Raw genomic sequence first — 25,546 nt, forward strand, 5'->3', positions numbered from 1 at the left:
GTGGTGACTTCTCTAAGAGCTAAGCTGTCTCCTCGTAAGCCCTCGAAGCAGGTTCCTCCCCCCCCCCAGACTTTTTCTCCCTCCCTGTCGGACGAGGATTTCCCGTCCTGAGGGGAGTCACGTGAGGCGAGACATTCCCCCATCACACCAATGAGGGAAACCCCACCTCACGTTGAAAAGTCTTCCAGAGTAGGGGTGGAGAAGAACTTGCCTCCGTCTTTGTTAGAGTCCTGCATCCTTCCCAGGAAGGAGTCGAAGGACTCGAAGACAGTGCCAAAATCCTCGACGAGACTTAGGACGGAGCCAGCTAATCATTCGGAGAATGTCCGCGATTCTCCCCAAGAAGAGCCTTTGGGGACAGGAGACTTCGCTGCAAGTCCGACATCCGGAGGAGAACTACAAGAGTCAGAACATGCATTTTGGCAGTTTCTGACTCTTATGAAGACTCTCAATGGGTTTGCTGACCCAGAGATCCCCCCTCGAGAGGGCAAAGACACGGTCTTGGACCGAGTATTTGGAACTCAAAAACCTTCTAAGGCCAGTGCGGCTCTGCCCTGGTCTCAAGAGGGTTAAGAGTACCAGGGACAAGATCGCGGTCCAGCTCTCAGAGTTAGCCTCCTCCAACCGCTCCAGTGCTGGCAACAAGCTTCTCCCACCTCCTCGCGTACAGCAGAGGAGGTACTTCGAGATCTTGGAGGAGCCTTGTTTAGCTCTTCCTCTTCACCATTCCTTGGAAGAGCTTACCAGGGGAGTCCCTCTTGAGAGACTCTCCAACCGGCAGGTCTCATTCCTGGCAACTGAGATCCTTAATCAGGAGAAGGATGCGAAGTGTGCTATGCAAGCCACTTCGTGGCTGGATATCTGGTTAGGGACCTTAGGTATCCTGATACGCTCTGAGGATTTCTCCAAAGAACGTACCAGGAAAGCTATGGAGACGTTCTTCCTCTCAGGCACTCGTACGATCGAGTTTCTGGCCCACCAAGTCTCGAACTTGTGAGCAAACACCATCCTGAAACGTCGGGATGCGGTGGCTGAGAGGTTCCATTAGAAGGTCCCTAACACCGAGATAAATAGGCTTAGGCATTCTTCCTTGGAAGGAACGAATATGTTTGAGCCTAAAGACTTGGAACATGCTGCTGAGAGGTGGAGGAAGTTCCACCAAGACTCCCTCCTGCATAGGGCTTTGACATCCAAGCCCTATAAGCCTCCAGCACCCCAACAGTCCCATCCTACCAAGACCACGAAACCGACAACGGCAGCGAAGACAGTTGTGTCTAAGCCCTTTCCTGTCAAGGACAGGAAAGGCAAAAAGTCCTCCAGGGGAGGTAAATATCCTAGAGGGAGCAGCCGAGGCCGCAAACGCTAGGATTGGCAGTCCCCCTGCATGTCCACCAGTAGAGGGATACCTACAAAGTTGTGCAGACAGGTGGCAGCAACTCGGGGCCGATTCCTGGACGATTTCCGTAATCAGTCAGGGATATCGCGTCCCGTTCACAACATCTCTACCTCCCCTGACGACGAATCCAGTGTCATTGAGCTCCCTTGCCATGGGATCATCAAGGGGACAAGCCCTTCAGGCAGAAGTCCAGACCCTGTTGAAGAAGGGCGCTCTTCAAGAGGTCCTCGATGGGTCCCCAGGCTTCTTCAGTTGACTCTTTCTTGTAAAGAAGGCGTCTGGAGGCTGGAGACCGGTCATCAACCTCTCGACTCTGAACAAGTTTGTCAAACAAACTCTGTTCAGCATGGAGACCGCAGACACGGTCAGACTAGCAGTGAGACCGCTGGACTTCATGTGTACACTGGATCTGAAGGACGCGTACTTCCAGATCCCAGTCCATCCGTCTTCAAGGAAGTACTTAAGATTCAGCCTATACAACAAGGTGTACCAGTTCTAGGTGCTGTGTTTTGGTCTCTCCACAGCACCACAGGTTTTCACCAGAGTGTTCACCCTAATATCTTCGTGGGTACACAGGATCGGCATCCGTCTCCTCCGTTATCTGGACGACTGGCTGATCCTAGCAGACTCGGAGTCATCCCTTCTTCAACACCGAGACAAACTTCTGGGACTTTGCCAGGATTTGGGGATCATGGTAAATCTCGAGAAGTCCTCTCTGCTTCCCACTCAAAGACTGGTATACCTAGGCATGATTATAGGCACTAATCTCCACAAAGCCTTCCCATCGGACGACAGGATAGCAAGGCTGAGGAAGGTCGCAAGCCCCTTTCTCAGACGAGAAGAACTTCCAGCCCAATCGTGGTTACGTCTCCTCGGTCACCTCTCATCTTTGGCTCGTCTAGTTCCCAACGGTTGCCTCAGGATGATATCCCTCCAGTGGCGACTCAAGTCCCGGTGGAATCAAGGCTACGATTCCCCGGACGTCATGATCCCTATGGGACCTGCGGAACGAACGGACCTCCAGTGGTGGGTGACAGATGAGAACCTACGAAGAGGAGTGGATCTTCTCGTCCTCCCCCGGATTTGATGCTGTTTTCGGACGCCTCAAAGAAAGGGTGGGGGCCCCACGTACTGCACCACACGACCTTAGGCCTGTGGTCAGAATCAGAAAAGTGCCTCCATATAAACCTTCTAGAGATGAAGGCCGTCTTTTTGGCCCTTCAACGGTTCCAACAATACCTGGCGGGTCACTCTGTGGTGGTGATGAGCAACAACACCACAGTAGTGGCTGACATCAACAAACAAGGAGGTACCTTTTCGAAGCAGCTATCCCATCTTGCAGTAGAGATGCTGAGATGGACCGAAGTCCACTCGATTCCACTTTTGGCTCGCTTCATTCCAGGCAAGAGGAATGTGCTCGCTGACAATCTGAGCAGAGCGTCTCAGGTAGTGAGTACCGAGTGATCTTTGGATCATCTAGTAGCCAACAAAGTCCTGACTTTGTGGGGTTCCCCGACTGTGGATCTGTTCTCAATAGCTCTGAACTTCAAGCTTCCGCTGTATTGCTCCCCAGTCCCGGATCCCAAGGTGCTCTGACAAGATGCCTTCCAACAACGGTGGGACAACATCAAGGTTTACGCCTTTCCCCTGTTCTGTCTGATGAGGAGGGTGCTCAACAAGACCAGAATATCTGTCAATCTTTCAATGACCCTCATAGCTCTGCTATGGCATCACGCGGAGTGGTTTCCGGACCTTCTGCAACTCCTAACGGAACTACCGAGAGAACTCCCTCCATGACACAATCTACTCAGACAACCACATGCCAACATCTTCCACAAAGCCGTAGCTTCGCTACGACTTCACGCCTGGATCCAGCATCTCCTCGCTGAGAGAGGATTTTCGCAACAAGTTGCGATCAGGATGTCTGGACATCTGCGAAAGTCCTCCGCAGCTGTCTACCAGGCAAAGTGGAAAGTCTTCTGTGGTTGGTGTTGTGGAAGGGGCATCTCTCCACTCGATGCTACTATTCCAACAATAGTGGAGTTCTTCGTGTATTTGCGGGAAGAAATGCGCCTTTCAGTCTCGGCGGTGAAAGGCTATCGCTCAGCCTTAAGTCTAGCCTTCAGGCTCAAAGGAATGGACATTTCTTCTTCGCAAGAACTTTCCCTACTCATACGAAGTTATGAACTTACCTGCCCTCAGTCGGAAGTGAGACCTCCTCCATGGAACGTGGTTCGAGTTCTCAGGTGTCTTAAGAGACCTCCCTATGAACCATTACGCCAGGCTTCAGACCGCCACCTAACTTGGAAAACGGTGTTCCTACTAGCTTTGGCTTCGGCCAAGCGTGTTAGTGAACCTCATGGTCTCTCGTATGACATCGCCCATTCAAGGGGATGGGGGAGGCAACGTTCAGATTCATCCCCGAGTTTATTGCTAAGACTCGGAATCCGGGAGTAGCAGGCCCTCGGTTCGACTCCTTCCAGATTTCGAGTCTCTGTTCTGTAACAGATGACCCAGACCATCTCCTACTATGCCCAGTAAGGAGTTTGAGGCTATATCTCAAAAGAACGGCTGCAGTCCGTCCTCAGGTGCCAGCGTTATTTGTTTGCACAGGGAGGACTAAGAGGAGGGTCACCAAGAACACCATCTCGGCATGGATTCGTAGGGTGATTCATCTGTCCCTGAATCCAGACCCTCCTCCGTCACGTTGCCCTAGAGCATATGATATCAGGGGCTTAGCTACATCCCTGGCCTTCAAAAAGAATTTCTCAGTGACGCAGGTTCTTCAAGCAGGGGTGTGGAAGCATCAGACGACCTTCACAGCCCACTACCTGCAAGACGTGATCCACAGGAGGCTTGATACGTGCCTCTGGTGGCTGCACAACAGCTGGTTTAAACCTCGAGCTCCTTATTGGACAAGTAGCAGAAGGTTGAGGGCATTGTTACCCGGTTTTAGTCTGCATGAATGAAATGGTTTGTCTGGCCCTTATTCTTTTCTTCATCTTCCCCTCCCTTGGGGAAAGCAGCATCCTTGGTTCTCTGCATAGCTGACCTCAAACCACTGCAGGTAAACCATGTTTCCTTGTGTTCCTAGTATTAAGCTAATACTGTCACGTCCCCATACCCTGACGAGGTGGTATTGGGAGAGTCCTAGCCTAAAGTTTCTATCTAAAGAACTTCAAGTCAGCTTCCTAGGACGAGTCACACTTCATTATACCTTCACATCCAGCTTGCGTAGGCCACAGTCCTTGCGTAGCAAGGTGCGAGCGAGGTGCAGGGACTCTTTATTGTTGAGTGCTGACACACTCAGATAACGAGCCCCCGGGCAAAGCCAAAAAAGCCAGTACTGGCTGGGACGTCCACCCTTCCTAATGAGTGAGTCACCCCTATTAAATAGCGTGGTTTGTATGTCAGTTACGGAACAAATGACAAATTCGTAGATAATTTGTATTTTTCCTAACTATACAAACCTTAGCTATTTAATCAAACTTGCCCGCCAGCCCTATCCCCCTTGAAGTCCTACCTCCAAGCAAAGTGAGCTCAAGCACAGGTGTGTGTGAGGGGTTGGGGGGGGGGGGTGGGGGTAGCAAGCTACCCTCCCCTACCCCCGCTAACTAGCGATGGGGTAGTAAACCCGTGTAAAAATTCTAATGGCTCATCATTTCAGCTACGCCGAAAGTAATACCCCTATTAAATAGCGAAGGTTTGTATAGTTAGGAAAAATACAAATTATCTACAAATTTGTCATGTTCTGAAGCAGCATTTTAGAAGGCCTTCCAGTATCCGTGCCATGACATTGATGTCTGAGCTTTCCCCCTCTCTGCCAGATAAGGTTCTAAATCGAGTCGGAGTCACTTCCAACTCGGTTTAACTCTTAGTAGTGTGGAGAGATCCCCAAGTAGAATGGTATCCATACCTTCTACCCCCTCTGGATGGAGGCTATGAGAGTATTACCTCCTCAGCCTGACATGTTCCATCAACCACATGTCTGGAGATCCCACAACTTTGTGGAATCATTTTGGAGTTACGAGTGAAAGTGATTTACTGTAGCATCTTTCAAAGGACAGACTTTCACATGAAGTTACTAGACAGATATCAGAATTCTCAGAGCCTCTATACCAGAGTTATCCGAATGTTTACTTTACTTCTGAAAAGAAAGGTCACATCTCGGGATTGGCAATTAGAGCTCGTTACTCAGCCTTAAAGTCACAGCTTTAGACTGAAAGAAGTTGATTTTGCTTCTTTGGCTGAACTCGCTATTCTCGCATAGTGTTGAACAGATATACTGTATCCTGTGAGAGAGGTGAAGTGCCATTCTTCGACATTAATAGTCTGGTGGTCTCGGGAGTGTACACCTTTGTACGCTTGGGGCGTGCCTCACACAGAAGCCTTCCCTCAAATGAGTTCTTTCTTGCTTGATGTAGCCTCTAGCAAATAAGGTGGTGAGCTTCATGGGCTCTGCTTTAGCGTTACTCATACCGAACGCTTGGGTCAGGTCTCGTACACCTCACTCATTCCTGAGCTTCTTTCTATAAACTCAGAATCCATCTGTTCTCGATGCCAGGATTCTTTGTATTAGTTTGTGAGCCAAAAAGTTGTAACCTACGATGAGTAGCTACTTTTGTATTTTTTTCAGGCCAATTGCCCGCTACCTTAAACGAACACAAACAACTTGACCTCGTTAACAGCTCCTCTCCCTCAACACGAGGAGAGTGAAAAAGAGGGTGACTAAATATGAACTTCTCATGGCTGAGGGATGTCATTGACTGTACCCTCTTCTGGGAGACACCATCTGAAACGCTTGTCAGTTTGAATAGATTCATTTGGAGACAAGCCTTATCTTACTAGTAGCTTTTCTATTACATGGTATAGATGTGTCTTTCCACACACTTCTTATGAGGTGGAATAGTAACCAAGCAAACACATTACTGTACTTTACATGTGCCACATGGTGTGAACCAGGCAAACCCATTGGATATTTATGCTACTTGCTTGGAACCAGGCAAACCCATTGGATATTTATGCTACTTGCTTGGAACCAGGCAAACCCATTTGTATACATGTGCCTCAGCATTACAACACTGAGATTTTCTGCTCTGATTTTTATTTGTACTGGCACAAATGACAGATTTTGAGATACAGTATGTAATTTGTATTTTTCCTAACTATACCAACAGGAGTCCTTTACTCACACTTTCCCGTCATCACCAAAGTGACTACTCAGTGAGTAAGCAGGGGAAGTAGAGTTTCCCTGCTCCCAGCCTGTAACCACCGGGCAGCTACCTGAACCTTGTTATAAAATCTTTAACTGCTGTATTTCAGCTTCGCTGTTATCATTCTTTTATGTAAAGGACTTTGATTTGTATTGTTAAAAGGAATTCAGTGTTATTGTCATTAAAAATACTGTCATTATTTTGGTACTGTCAGTGAACTAAGCAAATGTTCAGTATTTATTACTGGGTGAAGTGTCATTACATCAAGAGGTTGCTATTATATTTTAGTAAAATTGGTAATAAAGCGAGAGCCTGTATTGTTATTATTTTGGTGACTGCAAAAAGTAGAGACTGGAGACAAAGACTGGCTTGTAAAACACAAAAATTACACTCTTAAAACTGTTAAAAAACTACGTATATGGAAGACTCGGTACATTATTTTTGGATGATCGAAGCAAGTAACAACAAACTTTTAAATCATGAGACTATATATAACCAAGAAGAATACAGTTATGAGGGAAAGCCTATCTGCCAATGACAGACTGCAAGAGTTGCTTTTCAACGTATGCATTTTCTTTACATCTTTGACGCTTGCATCTGTTTTGATTTTCTCTTACTTTCAATAATTTCCTATATGCTGCTTGTTTCGTGTCTCATTTCATATAATTTTCAATTCGAAAATGCATCTTTAACTGCCACTGTAACTACCACAGCAGCTTGGATACTACCGGTGGGAATGACTAATGTAAGGTCTGCCCAAATACTCTAGAAGTTTTATTCCAGCTGTTACCAAGTTGTGGAATGATCTTCCTAATCGGGTAGTTGAATCAGTAGAACTTCAAAAGTTCAAAGTTGGAGCAAATGCTTTTTAGTTGACCAGGCGGACACGAGTCTTTTTATAGTTTATATATGACATATTTGTTTTTGACGTTGTTAATAGTTTATATATGACATATCTGTTTTGACGTTGTTGCCTTTTTTAGAATGATTTATTGTTAATTTGTTCTCTTCATTTATTTATTTCCTTATTTCCTTTCCTCACTGGGCTATTTTTCCCTATTGGAGCCCCTGGGCTTATAGCATCTTGCTTTTCCAACTAGGGTTGTAGCTTGGATAGTAATAATAATAATAATAATACTGATGGTTTAGTTACCACTATTTTGTGGTATTAATGGTAATTCAGTATGATGTACACACAGTCAATATTAATGTCAGTACACAAAATGATGGTAATACTGATTGTGTGTATGGCCTTTTAGGAAAAATACAAATTATCTCCAAATTTGTCAAGCAAGATATTGCCAATTTCTCAGGATTGGAAAGCTAAACTACATACTATAGTTAGTTTAGCTTCAGGAATACAAGAATGAAGAATTTTGGGTTTCTCATAGGTATTCTAAATGTCTGACAGGTGAATCAAAATGGGTGGCCATTGGGAATATTGAGTGGCAGCTTTCATGTTTCATCAAGGAGTAACTGTTAATTCTTTACCAAAAACTTCAGTTTTCAATATTAAACTTACCCGATAATCATGTAGCTGTCAACTCTGTTGCCCGACAGAATTCTATGGAGGGATACGCCAGCTATCACAATACTAGAAGGGGGTGTTCTTACCAGCGCCACCTGTGGCCAGGTACTCAAGTACTTCTTGTTGACACCTCCTCAATTATTCCTCTGTCGTGCTTCTGACAAGACGTTCTGGGATACGCTTATGTTCTTGGAGTATTTTCACGACTTTGGTGAAGTATTTCTCTTTGATTTCGGCTGTCGCTTTACTGGAAACTTCTATTTTAGCTTAGTTAGCTTTTGGAATTAATTTGATTATTTTTGGTGACGAAGAGAGTATGAACTCTCGTTCACCTTTCAATGGCCGACCCTTCCCTTAGACGGAAGTGTTGGTGTCTAAGAGAGTATAGACTCTCTTTCTTAATTTTGCTTAACAAAAGTTATAGATTTATTTTTATATCTCTCCGCCTCTTATAGGCCTCTTCGATTAACTTCCTTTTATTATAAACTTATTAAAATTAATTTTTATATTTGTTTATATTCGACCTTCCTAATAGTAGGCGGTCTTTTCTTGGTACCGAAGTTAATTATCGTGAGCCCGTCATTTCGGTTTTACCTGTTAACATATTATGCTATTTTAAGGTCTTTGAAAGAATTTCTTTGATAGTCTCGTACTTTTTCAAAGTGAACTAACGTTTTGTTTGTCTCGGCAGTTGTTGACGTTCAGAACGTTTCAACTTGCACTCTATCGTTACGATAGAGAAAGAATGTTCACGGTTTCACATTGCAGTAAGAGTAACCGTGTCTAGCGTTTTGTTCATTCTTTCTTAACTTAATGGTTTTGATCCTAATAAAGGAACTTTTCTTTTTGGGAAATATTTCAGTTTTTTCCTTTAACAATAATATGTTTTAACGATATATATGATTGGGCTCTTCTCTCAGGTTCTAAGTCAAGAGAGAGAGAGAGAGAGAGATAGAGACGGAGGGAGAAAGAGGATAAACGTTTCCCTCAAGCCTGCCAGGCGTACGAGTAACGTCGTTATCGTTTTGCTCTTATCCCTAGTCTCTTTAGGGGAAGAAACTAAACGTTTCTAGAGTGATCTAGTGTTTAGTCTCTTTCCAGCCACTGAATTTTCTTTCATTAGATTTTTCTGTTACATTGTAATTCTGTTTTCGCAATTACTAACTTTTGAGAAGGATAGAATTGCGTGTTTCAGGTACAAACCACTTAAAGTTTCGAGTTCAGTGAAATAAGTGCAAACAGAAATCAAAGTGATAAGTGATTAGCAAAGTATGTCAGTGTTATGCGTGAGGGTACTTTTGTGCGCGCCAGTCGTCCTCCCAGTCCGGGACCTCTTGCAAGCTCCCAAGCCCAGGGGAGAAGCAATGTCGAAGGGCATAAGGGTTCGGCAGGCCTTGATCGGCGCACAGAAGTATCCTCGGTGGTTGTGGGCGTGTCTTACCGAGACCGTCACTCCCACCCGCAGACGATTGAGCCCTTATTTTGCTCGTCTGCAGAAGAGATTTAGAGGAGAAAATAAAGGCAGAGTTACGCTGGTCTCAGGTCTCAAGACCTCTTAAACGTAAAGTCCAGACCTATGCCAGACGTACGAAGTAAAGTTCAACAACCCGGATGCAGTCATTGGGTTAGCTCTGTCTCTCCTCAGTCATCAGTTTGTCGGGCTGAGAGTGCGCCTACACTCCCCCCCTCCCCTATGCTCGCTCCGCCTGATCGCAGTACCACCTGCCAGGCGTACGATGTTGTGGATTCTACTACAGTCCATGCAAGCACAGCTTTCGGACCTGATGCGTGAGTGTCGTGCTGAGAGTGTTGCACCTCCTCCTCCTCCTGCACCGGTGGTGCACCAACCGCCTGCACCCGTTCAGCCTGTGCTGCACCCGCCTGCACCGGTGGTGCACCAACCGGCTGCACCCGTTCAGCCTGTGCTGCACCCGCCTGCACTCGCTGCACCCAGTCGCAGCACCATCTGCCAGGCGTACGATGTTGTAGACTCTACTACAGTCCATGCAAGCACAGCTTTCGGACCTGTTGTGTGAGTGTCGGGCTGAGAGTGTTGCACCTCCCCTGCACCCGTTCAGCCTGTGCTCAACCCGCCTGCACTCGCTGCACCCAGTCGCAGCACCATCTGCCAGGCGTACGATGTTGTAGACTCTACTACAGTCCATGCAAGCACAGCTTTCGGACCTGTTGTGTGAGTGTCGGGCTGAGAGTGTTGCACCTCCCCTGCACCCTTTCAGCCTGTGCTCAACCCGCCTGCACTCGCTGCACCCAGTCGCAGCACCATCTGCCAGGCGTACGATGTTGAACCTCTTTCTGTGTTCGCTGTTCCCAGTGTTGTTCAGCCTCAGCCTTCTTTAAGGCAACCTTCGGTTTGGGATCAGGAGGATTACCCCACTCTTCCTCCTCCTCCCCTGGCTGCTCCACCGGTGGTGCAACTCTCGGTGGAGGTACAACCTCTTCCACCTGTGAGTCAGTCTCCTCAGCTGCTGCACCGAGCTCAACCCGTGCACCCTGATAATGCACCTTCCACTGTTGTTGTTCCAGCTCGTTCTGACTCTGCTGTTCAGCATACCTTACCTCCTTTTTCTAACCATGGCAAAAATATGAATCATGAGTTATGAATGTAAGGTAAACATTATGTTGATTTTTAAACCCCATGCAAGCATGCATAAAGCACTCTAGCACTGGTCATGGAATTTCTGAGAAATGTTAAACGCCATGCACACGCTCTGCTTTCCTTACAGCAGGCTCTGCTTACAGCAGGCTCTGCTTACTACATGCTCAGCATTCAGCATGCTCTGCATTCAGCATGCTCTGCATACAACATGCTCTGCATACAGCATGCTCTGCTTTCAGCATGCTATGCATACAACATGCTCTACATACAGCATGCTCTGCATACAACATGCTCTACATACAGCATGCTCTGCATACAGCATACTCTGCATTCATCATGCTCTGCATACCTTACCGCATGCTTCTCAACATATCTTGGGTTGTTGCCAACTCACTAGACTGTCAAGCAGTTTCATAACGTTGCCTTCTAGTCTGCTGCTTTTGCACCAGTGAACCCTCACTCAGAGAACTTAGCTTTTCTAGGATAAGGTCCCTGTAGATGAGAAAGTTCTTTTCTCCCTCCTTCTGATATTCCCTGAGGACTCTGTCATTTGGAGGGAGCCTTTTGCTGCATAACCTCTTATGGACTTTTATTTAAGCATAACATGCTTACAGGGAAGGTAATGGTTCCACTTCAGCCGCTAATCCCGTCTGTTACCACACCTGCTCCCATAGACCTTGAGCTGTGTTGCATGACATGCAGTCCAAGCTTAGTCCTTGTTAGAGGATTTTTGTTTACGGAGTCAATGTGTCACGGGGAAGACGTTCAACAACCAACAGAAGGGACTTGTTGTGACGCAGTGCGGCAACCTCAGCAACCCGTTAAGGAGTTGTCTGTACGACCCAGATAGTCTAGACAGATTCGGGTTGTCACTGTACTTCCTCGCTTGCCCATGATTGTCAGTTTACAGACTGTGCAGCAGTATCATGATCTTGTGTCCGGCTCCGTCAGACGACTGGCTTTTAAGAGCTCCCACAAGTCGTCGCTGTCTGGAGATTTTCAAATGGACTATGGATCTGACCAAGGAACTGGGCCTCCTGGTCAATTTTGAGGAGTCTCAGCTCGTTCCATCCCAGACCATTGTTTCCTTGGGTATGGATCTTCAGAGTCGAGCTTTTTGGACTTGTCCGTCGGCCCCAAGGATCTTCCAAGCCCTAGAATGCATCCAGAGCATGCTGAGAAGGAACCGATGCTTAGTCAGGCAGGGGATGAGTCTAACAGGGACACTTTCATCGCTGGCCCTGTTCATCGAGTTAGGGAGACTCCACCTCCGCCCCCTTCAGTATCATCTAGCTGCTCACTGGATAAAGGACATGACGCTAGAGACGGGCTCAGTTCCTGTTTCCGAAGAGATGAGGTCTACTCTAACGTGGTGGAAGAACAGCATTCTTCTCAAGGAAGGTCTACCTTTGGTTGTTCAGACCCCCGACCACAGTCTCTTCTCGGACGCATCAGACACGGGCTGGGGTGCGACACTGGACGGACAGGAATGCTCGGGAACATGGAATCAGGAGCAAAGGACACTTCACATCTATTGCAAGGAGTTGTTGGCAGTTCATCTGGCCTTGATAAACTTCAAGTCCCTCCAGCTTACAAGGTGGTGGAGGTGAACTCCGACTACACCACAGCCTTGGCTTACATCTCCAAGCAGAGAGGGACTCATTCGAGGAAGTTGTTCAAGATCGCAAGGGACCTCCTCATTTGGTCAAAGATCGAAAGCTCACGCTGGTAACGAGGCTCATTCAGGGCGATATGAATGTCATGGCAGATCGCCTCAGCCGTAAGGGTCAGGTCTTCCCCACAGAGTGGACCCTTCACAAGAATGTTTGCAGCAGACTTTGGGCCCTGTGGGGTCTGCCAACCATAGTTCTATTCGCTCCTCGATGACCAAGAAGCTCCTCTTGTATTGTTCTCCGATTCCAGACCCAACAGCAGTTCGCGTGGATGCCTTTCTGCTGGATTGGTCCCATCTCAACCTGTATGCATTCCCGCCGTTCAAGATTGTCAACAGGGTACTTCAGAAGTTCGCCTCTCACAAAGGGACACGGTTGACGTTGGTTGCTCCCCTCTGACCCGCGAGAGAAGGGTTCACCGAGGTACTGCAATGGCTGGTCGACGTTTCCCAGGACTCTTCCTCCTAGAGTGGACCTTCTGCGTCAACCTCACGTTAAGAAGGTACACCCAAACCTCCACGCTCTTCGTCTGACTGCCTTCAGACTATCGAAAGTCTCTCAAGAACTAGAGGCTTTTCGAAGGAGGCAGCCAGAACGATTGCCAGAGCAAGGACGACATCCACTCTCAGAGTCTATCAGTCTTAATGGGAAGTCTTCCGAAGCTGGTGCAAGGCCAATGCAGTTTTCCTCAACCAGTACCACTGTAACCCAGATTGCTGACTTCCTGTTACATCTAAGGAACGTAAAATCCCTATCAGCTCCTACGATCAAGGGTTACAGAAGTATGTTGGCAGCGGTTTTCCGCCACAGAGGCTTGGATCTTTCCTCCAACAAAGATCTACAGGACCTCCTTAGGTCTTTTGAGACCTCAAAGGAACGTCAGTTGTCCACTCCAGGCTGGAATCTAGACGTGGTCCTAAGGTTCCTAATGTCATCAGGATTTGAACCGTTCCAATCAGCCTCTTTTAAGGACCTCACATTAGAAACTCTTTTCCTCGTGTGCTTAGCAACAGGTAAAAGAGTAAGTGAGATCCACGCCTTCAGCAGGAACATAGGTTTCACATCTGAAACGGCTACATGTTCCTTGCGGCTCGGTTTTTTTTTGGCTAAAACGAGCTTCCTTCCCGTCCTTGCCCTAAGTCGTTCGAGATCCCAAGCCTGTCCAACATGGTGGGGAACGAACTAGAGAGAGTACTTTGCCCTGTTAGAGCTCTTAAGTACTATTTAAGAAGGTCAAAACCATTACGAGGACAATCAGAAGCCTTATGGTGTGCTATCAAGAAGCCTTCTCTACCAATGTCTAAGAACTCAGTTTCTTACTACATCAGGCTTCTGATTAGAGAAGCAAATTCTCATCTGAAGGAAGAAGACCTTGCTTTGCTGAAGGTAAGGACACATGAAGTGAGAGCTGTGGCTACTTCAGTGGCCTTCAAACAGAACCGTTCTCTGCAGAGTGTTATGGATGCAACCTATTGGAGAAGCAAGTCAGTGTTCGCATCATTCTATCTCAAAGATGTCCAGTCTCTTTACGAGTACTGCTACACCCTGGGTCCATTCGTAGCAACGAATGCAGTAGTAGGCGAGGGCTCAGCCACTACATTCCCATAATTCCATAACTTTTTAACCTTTCTCTTGAATACTTTTTATGGGTTGTTCGGTCGGCTAAGAAGCCTTCCACATCCTTGTTGATTTGGCGGGTGGTCAATTCTTTCTTGAGAAGCGCCGAGGTTAAAGGTTGTGATGAGGTCCTTTAGTATGGGTTGCAGCCCTGTATACTTTAGCACCTTTGGGTTGATTCAGCCTCCAAGAGGAACGCTGCGCTCAGTAAGGAAGACGAACTTAAAAAAGAGACAGAGTAACGGTTCAATTCGACTTCCTTACCAGGTACTTATTATTTCATTGTTATTTGAGATAACTGTTATATGAAATATGGGATACTTAGCTATCCTTTAATCTTGTACACTGGTTTTCACCCACCCCCCTGGGTGTGAATCAGCTACATGATTATCGGGTAAGTTTAATATTGAAAAATGTTATTTTCATTAGTAAAATAAATTTTTGAATATACTTACCCGATAATCATGATTTAATTGACCCTCCCTTCCTCCCCATAGAGAACCAGTGGGACCGAGGAATAATTGAGGAGGTGTCAACAAGAAGTACTTGAGTACCTGGCCACAGGTGGCGCTGGTAAGAACACCCCCTTCTAGTATTGTGATAGCTGGCGTATCCCTCCATAGAATTCTGTCGGGCAACAGAGTTGACAGCTACATGATTATCGGGTAAGTATATTCAAAAATTTATTTTACTAATGAAAATAACATATTTGAGGGAAGCTCGGTACTGTTTTGATATTCGTAAGGTTTACAGTACTTGAAAGCATTTTATTATTATTATTATTACTTGCTAAGCTACAACCCTAGTTGGAAAAGCAGTATGCTATAAGCCCGGGGCTCCAACAGGGAAAATAGCCCAGTGAGGAAAGGAAATAAGGAAAAATTAAATTTTTAAGAAGAGTAACAACATTCAAATAAATACCTCCTGTATAAACTATAAAAACGTGAACAAAACAAGAGGAAGAGAAACAAGACAGAACAGCGTGCCCGAGTGTACCCTCAAGCAAGAGAACTGTAACCCAAGGAAGTGGAAGACCATGGTACAGAGGCTATGGCTCTACTCAAGAATAGAGTACAATGGTTTGATTTTGGAGTACTGTATCCTTCTCCTAGAAGAGCTGCTTACCATAGCTAAAGAGTCTCTTCTACCCTTAAGAAGAGGAAAGTAGCCACTGAACAATTACAGTGCAGTAACCCCTTGGATGAAGAAGAATTGTTTGGTAATTTCAGTGTTGTCAGGTGTATGAGGACAGAGCAGAATCTGTAAAGAATAGGCCACACTATTCGATGTATGTGTAGGCAAAGGGAAAGTGAACTGTAACCAGAGAGAAGGATCCAATGTAGTACTGTCTAGCCAGTCAAGGACCCCATCCCATACCTCTAGCGGTAGTATCTCGACGGGTGGCTGGTGCCCTTTATGATCAAATTTTACTAATTTTCACCCAAATCATAACTTGTGTTCCAGTGTAATGATTTCAAATCAAATGTGTTTATTAACCTCCTGACAAGTCATTCAAATCCTTAAACTAGACTGGCTGTACAGCACTTATAGCAGAAAAGTTATGAAGACATGGTTTTTATTTTCATGAAATTTAGATAACTTCTATTCCATCTTTTGCCAGTGGATAAGGTAAAGAACTTCATCCTTTGTCAGTGAGATTTTGCTAATAAAGCTACTGTATATGCACATCTTCATGAATTTTCAACTGTTACAGTACTAAATACCATGTACAATATTGGTCTTGATATATTACAGCTTTATTAATTCTCTTTATCATACAATACGTTGTGTGCTTTCTTTGAAGTTTATATTCCCCTTAGACTATTTTGTTTATTTTTCAGGTATGTTGTTAGAATCATAGGAGTAAGCCAGTCACGATGGGTTAAGCAGAAGTTATCCAGTAATCATGGAAACCCCCAGGTTCGTGTGAAATATCCATGTCATGGCTGTTGAAGTATGAACCCTTTGATGTTTTTGGAAGGTTTTCAAATTTGTGGTATATTTAGCACTAGCCTTTTATGGATGTAGCAACGTTTCTCTTATTGTAGGCTATGAATTTACACGAAGCTAAAAAGCTGTCACTGGAGTCATTTTAAGATTTAATACCTGTATTTTGTTGTAACATATTCAAAAGAGGAAATTGATAAGAATTCAAAAGTCGAGAAAACATGATAAGTCAACCTAAGGTTATTTTTTATATTTAGTTTCATTTGATGTCATTGAAGTCTCAAGTGGAAACATACATATCTTATTTTTTATATTTTATGGTTTTATCCATATTTTTTTTAACTATTCTTGCCTTAGTGACTAAATCTTGAAAATACATGATTATAGTAGCTACCATGTTCATTTTAGAAATTATTTGTATAATAGTGTAAAAAAATCTGCAGTTTATCAGTTTCTTATAAGATGCCCAAGAATTAATAGAATTTTATTCTACAAGCTTCAATACAGAAATTCCAAAACTAATTGAAAAACTATACCACTTATATAGTTAACCTTTCAGAACAGCAGTTTATTTAAGAAAAAAATTAAAAGAAGACTATTGTGTGTATTTTACTCTCTCTCTCTCTCTCTCTCTCTCTCTCTCTCTCTCTCTCTCTCTCTCTCTCTCTCTCTCTCTCTCTCTCTCTCTCTCTCTCTCTCTCTCTCTCTCTCTCTCTCACACCAAAATTAAGAAAGATTTATCTTCTGTGCTTCATCACATCCAAGACATAATATTGAAAGATATACTCAAATATTTCTCATATTTATCAGCTATTACCTTAGATCTTTTATTATTTCAAGGATTCGCACCTATTTGTAGTTTGGGTCAAGCATTTTCCAATTTTTGGGTTATGTTGGCTGTTTTTGGTGCAGGATACAAGGTTATGTCTCCTTACTCATAGTGCATTGTTAAGAAACTTAAAGAAGATTATTTTATTTACCCACAAGGTGCACCATCTGCCATAAAATTGTGTTCCATGGCAGACCTTCATGAGGAGTGCACTTCCTCGCAGCAAGAAATACTAGTAAATTTGAATTATATAGAGTCTAGTAACAAAGCTAGGTATACTAAGATAACAAGAGATTACATAGTGCATCATCTAATTCAGAGCAATCTCTTGTCCTTGGGAGCAACTGGTCCCATATTGGAAAAGGTGGGGGGAAATTCTAAGGTAGACATGTATAATTTAGATTCAGTTGATAATTTCAAGGAGGAGGTGAAAAGCAAGATGAGAAAAAAGATGACCTTATTGCTGTAAGATGCTCTAGGGAGTTTAACGAGAAATTTAAGAAAACTTAATGTATTGGATATCATATGAATTATGATGCTACTAGTTCAAACCCATCTGGCCAGCCGTGTTAGGCATCCTGACTCAGTGTTTACTTTAACTACCAAATAATAATGATGATAACTTTAATGGAAGCATTTGATAAGTTATAGCAGTAGATAATTGTTCCCATACTAAGAAACCTTATGTTATTTATTTGGGTTATCTTTCAGCGAAGCTGGAAGGTAGCCATTAGACTAAAAGTGTGAGGTGGCAACCCTGCTTAATCACTTGAGTGGGTAGGATGGGGTTGGCTGCGGGTTACCCAGCCACCTCTATATATAATGTACTCTCACGGCCGTGAGCTGCGTCACTTTTCTTTTGGCTTGTAGAGAGCGGACGTCCCCCATCTCTCTCCTCCAAAAGCTGCCATTGACTTTGTAATTTTGCTTTATCTTTTCAGGTGTGCTTGTGCTGCTTCTGATTGCCCTCATGCAGATATGTCCTGGGCGCGAGGGTGCTGCGTGCGATATACAGTATTCATGTCATTGGTGGATACCAATCCGCACTCTCTCTCTGTTTTGTGTAGAGGTCATTGCTGTGAGCAGGGTTGGCCCTGTGAAGAGTGTAGGGAGTAGCCTGCCCCCTAATGGGAGTGGTTTGGACGGCGCAGAAAAAGAAGGCTAAGCACGATCTTTCTCCCTTAGGGGCGTGGAAAGTGCGTTCTTCTCACACCCCCAAACTTCTTTCTAAATTTCCTTCTTGTTCGCACTTCTGAGGGGCGATCAAGCAGGAGTGCAGACGCATAACTCCTTGTTAACCCCGGGGTACTGGGGGTTAGTTGCTTCCCCTAGAGGAGCAACTTCACCTCCAGCCACTGGGAAGCCATTTTCCCTTGCAGATGTGTTACAGCCGTTGCCATCCCTATGGGTTTCTGCACTCCCTACGAAGGAAGAGCTTCTTAGACTCTTTCAGCGTGGTGCCAGGAAGGATCCTACTCCAGAGCTTCTTAGACTCTTTCAGCGTGGTGCCAGGAAGGATCCTACTCCAGAGCTTCTTAGACTCTTTCAGCGTGGTGCCAGGAAGGATCCTACTCCAGAGCCTTCAATATCGTATGCTTTGGAGGTTTACGAGGTACATCTGTTGCCCTCTCCTGGACCTTCCACGTGTGGACAAGGCGATCGCTTGCATTTAGCCCTCCAACGGCCTCCTGCTGACGACGGTCCTGGGATATCGTCGTCTGTTAACCCTCAGCTCTCTGTTTCTCCCCACAGGAATAAGTCGACTGCAGGAGATGATCTTCAAGAGACCAGCGCTTCTTTCACTAGCTGCGTGCGAGGATGAGATTCTCCATCTTCTCATCCTTCAGGACACTCAATTTAAAGATCGTACGGATTGTAGGTTATTATGATCTCAACGCTCTTCGTCTAGAAGGCGTTCTTGCACTAGAGCTTCACGGTCACAAGATCAACAGTCTCAATGCTCTCCTGAGAGGCATTCCTCTTCACGGGGTAAAGTCTCGTGATCGTGTTCTTCACGATCACGAGCAACCAAGTCTAGACCTAGGTCTGGATGCTCACGGTTTAGATTGCGTCGATCTAGATCACGAGGACGGTGCTCATGTTCACAAGGATGAAGTTCCCGTTCACAAGGGTAACGTTCACGCTCACGAGGGCGCCGTTCTCTAGGACGACGTTTGCGATAACGACGGTGCCGTTCGCGAGGACGATGTTCGCGATCACCAGGGCAACACTTATGTTTGCGAACTAAGTACTCAGGACGTTCATGCCGTTCACGATCAAGAGCTGGACGCTCACGATTGCGAACAGTACATTCACGATCGCTAACCTTGCGTTCATGATTAAGTAAGGTGTAGACATTCCTCCTCTAGAGGAAGAGGTTTCTGTACATGCAGTCCATCAACACGTCGCTCCTCAACCTGTCCTTCTCCTAAATGACCCTGGACCGAATCTGATCCTTAGACAGAACATTCTGCAGACAGGCATCCAGCTAAGCTACCTCCAGTGCCCTTTGCTGCCTGAGGTGCTTTAGTGCAGCGTTCGCTTATGTGAGGCTCTCCAACTCGTTCCTCCGTGACTCACTCGCCAACGCTTAGAGTTACCCCTACTCAGAGGTCCTCATTGCCGACTACGTCTGGTGTAGGCGGTCTTCTGAAGCAACAGGAAGGTTCAAAGCTTCCACTGTTCAGTATGGCTCATAGTGCTCGTGTGATGAGCACTTCTACTCGTGAATCGCACCCACTGTTGCTGAAATTTGCGATTTTGTGCGTGAATCTAGTGATTTTGCATGCAAATCTGTGATTTCCACGAGTGATTCACGAGTAGTGGTTTTGGAACCACGAGCAAGTGTGGTACCAATGCCTCCTTCTACTGGCAGGCCTGTACCCTTCCCAGGAGGGTTTAAGTAGCCTTCTTATAGGTATGCCAACGCACCTATTAGCCCGAAGCATCCTCTTCGCTTGACAAAGAGCACCTCCTGTTGTCACTGAGACACTCTTACGTCTACGCAGGCTCCCTCTAGGGTTCCTTCTAGAAGATGTTCTCTTCCCCCTGGATTCTCTAGCAAAACCCAGGACTTATCAAAGGGTGCTGAGCTCTCTGCCTGTGTTAGTACTTTCCTAACTGCCCTGCAAAAGCCCTTGGGTGTGGCTCCTCCACCGTCACAACCCCCGACTGTTCCAGTCATTGCTACTCCTCGGATTCACTTGGAGTCTGACTTGAGTTTGTCTCATAAGAGTTCTGACCCTAGCAGACATTTGTTGGACATGGCACGGCGATCTTCCCCATCTCGATCTAGTGCTGAGGTGCCTCTACATTCTGATCCTTATCTGAATAACCTTCTCATTACTCTTGTAAAAGTGTAGGAAACCATGGCTAAGAGACAAAAGATGAGGATGAGAGGCATAACTCCACCGCATGCAGATCTCGTCCATCCTAGGACGATTAGGGACATTGGCTCTCCCAGGGAGATCTCTGTCCACCCCTTCAACCCTCAAGAAATTGAGGTGGTACCTTCGAACCAGCGTTCGATTTCCTTACCTCCACCAGAGGAAGAGCCTACGGCTCCTGCAGCTAAGACTTTGGTTACTGGTGTCCCTAAACTCTCGCAAGTGCTTCCCTCCAACATCTCTGCGTGAAGGGAATCCAAGAACACCAAAACCAAACCCAAGAATGTCAAGGCAAGGGAAGCCCATTTGGCAAAGGCAAACAGGAGGTCCCCCGGAACAGGTCCCTCGAATGATCAAGTCAACGACCCTGACCTACCCCAAACTCTGGATGTGAGCCTGGAGGTAGATGAGCCATTGGACACGGATGACAAAAATCTTCTGAGGGCAGCTAGTCTGAACTTTCACTCGGAACAAGAGAGACGAGTGTTGGAACATACCTTTTGGAAGGTCTTCTCTTGCATGAGGACCATCAATAGGCTGTCAACTCCTGGTATACCACCCAGGAAGGGAAGGATATGGTTCTCGATGAGATCTTTGAGACCCAAAAGCCTCTTAAGACCATTGCAGCCTTGCCCTGGTCTAAAGGCCTGACAGCCGCCAAAAGGAAGGCTATTGTCCAGATAGCCGGAACTTCCAGTTCCTTGAGGGCAGGTTCCTCCTCACGATCTTTACCACTTCCTTTCGTTTTACAAAGGAAGTATTGTATGATCGAGGGGGACCCGCATTCCGCCATGTCCCTCGACCCTTTCGGTGGAATCTCTGACGAAGGGTCTGCCAACTCAAACCCTCTCCGCTTTGAGAGCCTCCCTCTTGGCAGTCGAGCTCCTCAACATAGAGAGAGTCCGGGAAGTACGCTATGCAGGCTGCTTCGTGGCTCGACCTATGGTTGGGGTCCTTGGGCTTCATGGTGCGCTCCCACCATCTATCGAAGGAGTCCTCAAGGAAGTCTTTGGAGTCTTTCCTTTTGTTGGGTACCCGAACTCTGAGTTTTGTCTCAATACGTTGTCAACTTGTGGGCGAATGCTATACTCAAGAGAAGGAATACCGTCATTGGGAAATTCCACAATTAAGTGCCAAAGGTGGAAGTCTCATGTCTGAGTAATTCTACCCCTGAGGGTTCATCTCTCCTTGTTCCTGATGAGATCGAGAGGGCTCCTGAGCAAAGGAGGAAATCGACGAACGATTCTCTACTCCATAGGGCCATGACTTCAAGGCCCTATGGAAGACCATCCCAGTCTTCACGTGGTCAGCAGGCTACCTTTAATTCCTTAACTTATAGGTCCTCAGGACCTACTAAGGTGTCCAAACATCCTTTTCAGTCCAAAGGCCAGAAAGGGAACAAGTCCTTGAGAGGAAAGAAGGGAGCAAAAAGGAATGGCTGAGGTGGTCACTCACACTAAAAATGGCAATATTCACCACCTACCACCTGTAGGAGGATGCCTGCAGCTCCTCTGGCAGAGGTGGCAGCATCACTGGGCAGATCCCTGGACAATTGAAGTGGTCGCCTTACGGTATTGCATCCCATTCATTCAATCTCTCCCTCCTCTGACTTGAGATCCAATATACCTAAGCTTCTTTGCGAAGGAATCCGCAAAGGAGCTGGCTCTCCTGGCTGAAGTCCGGACCATGCTGCAGAAGGGCGCTCTCCTAGAGGTTGTGGATGGGTCTCCAGGCTTTTACAGTCTAATTTTTCTAGTGAAAAAGGCATCTGGAGGCTGGAGACCAGTCATCTCTCTCTCTCTCTCCCCTGAACAAGTTTGTTTAACACTCAGTTCAGGATGGAGATGGCAGACACGGTCATCCAGGCAGTTTGACCAAGGGACTTCATGTGCACACTGGATCTGAAGTACGCATACTTCCAGATCCAAATCCATCCATCTTCAAGGAAGTATCTTGGATTCATACACGAGGACAGAATATACCAGTTCAAGGTTTTCTGCTTTGGCCTTGCGACAGCACATCAGGTCTTTACCAGTGTGTTTGCCCTATTGTCATCTTGGACTCACAGGAACGGCATTCGTTCCCTCAGATATCTAGACGATTGGCTAGTTCTGGCAGACTCGGAGACGACCCTTCTTCGTCACTGAGACGTACTTCTCGAATTGTGTCAGGATCTGGCGGTCTTGATAAATCTCGGAAAGTCGTCTCTGCTTCTTTCGCAGAGACTGGTATACCTCGGTATAATAGACACCGTCCAACAGAAAGTCTTCCCATCAGACGAAAGAGTACACAGGCTGAGAGAAGTGGCATCAGCTGTCATTAGACGGGGAGATCTACCAGCCCATTTTTAGTCGAGTCTGGTAGGTCACTTAACCTCTCTTCTCTGTCTAGTTCTAAACGGCTGCCTCAGGATAAGATCCCTGCAGTGGCAGCTAAATTTTGTGTGGAACCAACACTCAAATCCGCCAGAGATTCGAGTTCCAATTACTCAGGAACAAGAGACGGACCTACTTTGGTGGGTGGCAGACAAAAACTTTTGCAGAGGTCAAGATCTTGCTCTTTACAGATGCATCAAAAGAAGGATGGGGGGCCCACTTGCTGCATCACACAATCTCCTGTCTTTGGTCAGAATCAGAAAGGTACCAGCACATAATTCTCCTAGAGATGAGAGCAGCATACCTTGCTCCTCATTATTTCCAACAGTGGCTGGTAGGCCACTCTGTGGTGTTGATGAGCGACAACACCACAGTGGTGGCGTAAATAAACAAACAAGGCTGTACCTTTTCGAAGCCTCCAAGGAGGGTGACTTGGATAGTAGGCTCCGAATGGTCTTTGAATCCTCTGATAGCCAACAAAGACCTGTTCACAACATCACTGAACAACAAGCGTCCGCTGTACTGTTCTCCAGTCATGGACCCTCAGGCTCCATGGCAAGATGCATTTCAATAACGATGGGTCAACATCGACGTGTACGCCTTTCCCCCATTCTGTCTGATGAGAAGATTGCTCAACAAGACCAGAGCATCCAAAGATCTAATGATGATCCTTGTATCTCTGCTATGGCACCATGTGGGGTGGTTCTCAGACCTCCTGCAACTACTAGTAGATCTACTGAGAGAACTCTCTTCACTACCAGATCTACTAAAACGACCACATGCAAACATCTTCCACAGAACCGTGCAGTTGCTTCAACTTCATGCCTGGAAACTATCCAGCGTCTCCTTTCTCAGAGAGGCTTTTCACAAGAAGTTGCTGAGATAATATCTAGATACTTGCGAAAGTCCTCAGCCTCTGTGTACCAGGCAAAATGGACAATCTTCTGTGGTTGGTTTCATGGAAGGAATATCTCTCCTTTCGATGCCTCTATTCCTTCAATAGCGGAGATCCTTGTACAGTATACCTTCGTGAGCAAAAGCTCCTTTCAGTCTCGGCGGTGAAAGGCTATTGCTCAGCCTTGAGCCTGGCCTTTAAGATGAAAGGAGTGGATATTTCCTCTTCGTTGGAGCTTTCTTTACTCATACGGAGTTATGAGATCACTTGCCCTCAGTCAGAAATCAGGCCTCCTCCCTGGAACGGGATTCACGTTTTGAGGTCCTTAAAAAGACCTCCCTTGGAACCATTATGCCATGCAACTGACCGAAACCTCTCTTTGAAGACAGCACTCCTGCTCACTATAGCTTTGGCGAAGAGAATCGGGGAACTACATGGCCTCTCATATGACGTCGCCCATTTAAGGGGATGGGGGAAATGACACTCGGCTTTATCCCTGAGTGCATTGCCAAGATTCAAAATCTAGGGGTACTGGACCCTAGATTCAGGCCCTTTCAGATTATGAGTTTATGTTCTGTAACCAATGATCCAGATCAATTGTTACTGTGCCCAGTGAGGAGGTTGAGATATAATCTTAAACGCACAGCAGCAACACGGCCCTGACTAACAAAACTTTTTGTTATCTCCGGAAGGGTTAAGAGGAGGATCACTAAGAACAGAAATTCATCCTGGATACGCCAAGTGATTGGAAGAGCTCTAGTCCCTGATTCTCCTCATGCTTGACGACCTAGTGCCCATAATGTCAGGAGCATCAGTATGTCCCTGGCATTCAAACGCAACTTTTCCATGTTGCAGGTATTACAGGCGGGCGTGTGGAAACGTCTGAATATGTTTACAGCCCACTATTTAAAAGATGTGACCCACAGGAGACTCAATACATTTACTATTGATCCTGTGGTGGCTGCTCAACAAGGGGTTTAAAAAATCCTTGGGCTCCCTTTGGACAAGTAGCAGATGGATGAGGGCATTGATTACCAGGGTTAAGACTGGGATGAGTGAGAGTATGTCAGGCATTTCCCTTTCTTCATCTTCCATTCCCTTAGGGTACAGAGCCCTGGGTCGCTCTGCAAGCTGCTCTCAACCTCTACAGGTAATTATCACTCCCCTTGTTTAGCCTAGTATACAGTAGTCATAAATTAATATAGTCAACGTCCCCGTTGCCTCCCGCGAGGTAAGCAATGAGAAGCGTCTTTCTGTATTTCCTACATGTAAACTCTGAATGTGTTCACACAAGACGTGCATACATCGCATGACAAATGAATTGCTCAGGCTGCTATCATATTCACTTAGTATGTTTAGCGAGGCGTCAAGATTTCCCCTAGGCCACAGTCATACAGTCTACTAGGTAAACCTGGGTCAATGTCCATGCCAGAATTAGGACTTCCACCCTCCTAAGACTGAGTCATCCACATAAATAACGTAAGGTTTGTTGGAATTGGAACAAATGACATTCGGAAATATTTTGTATTTTTCCATAACATACAAACCTGTAGTTATTTTTGTAAGTTGGCCCGCCATCACCTGTTCCCCAGAAGTCGTGCCTGCAATCAAAAAGTGACTCGGCTCATGGCAGTGAGAGTGTATATAGAGGCGGCTGGGTATCCCCCAGCCACTCCTTGCCTACCCACTCAAGTGGTTAGGCAGGGTTGCTACCTCACACTTTTAGTCTAATGGCTACCTTCCAGCTTCACTGAAAGATAATGTACAGGAAAAACACTGAAATTGCTGTAAGTTTAAAGTATTGGCTGCAGATCTTGTGTAACAGCATTCCATTGTAGTAGTATCATGAGTTCTCAGATGTGTTCTACTTCTTCTGGTTTGTGTGCATTGATATGGCTCGTCAGGCTAATCCTGGACTTATATACTGTACCTTGCTATATAGGCCTATATGATGAAGGTTAGGATCCAATCAGATATTTAAGGAATTTGCTACTACTAAGACCCTGTTGTGTAGTTGTGCTCATGGTGTTCATATAATTCGTTGTCTTATTAGTCCTTTCCTTGCATTAT

At 45.9% G+C, this 25,546-nt stretch overlaps 1 protein-coding gene across 5 annotated transcripts in view; it reads left to right on the forward strand.

Annotated features, from left to right (window-relative positions):
- Positions 1 to 25,546, forward strand: part of Opa1 (Opa1 mitochondrial dynamin like GTPase) — a 163,286-nt gene that overhangs the window by 13,140 nt on the left and 124,600 nt on the right. For all 5 annotated transcript variants that reach the window (XM_068345078.1, XM_068345080.1, XM_068345081.1 and 2 more), the window contains exon 2: positions 15,886 to 15,964. In XM_068345078.1, coding sequence (XP_068201179.1) covers positions 15,886 to 15,964 — 79 coding nt within the window. The remainder of the gene's footprint in view (positions 1 to 15,885; positions 15,965 to 25,546) is intronic.

This window comes from Palaemon carinicauda, chromosome 21 (genome assembly GCF_036898095.1).
Source record: "Palaemon carinicauda isolate YSFRI2023 chromosome 21, ASM3689809v2, whole genome shotgun sequence".
Lineage (NCBI taxonomy): Eukaryota > Metazoa > Arthropoda > Malacostraca > Decapoda > Palaemonidae > Palaemon > Palaemon carinicauda.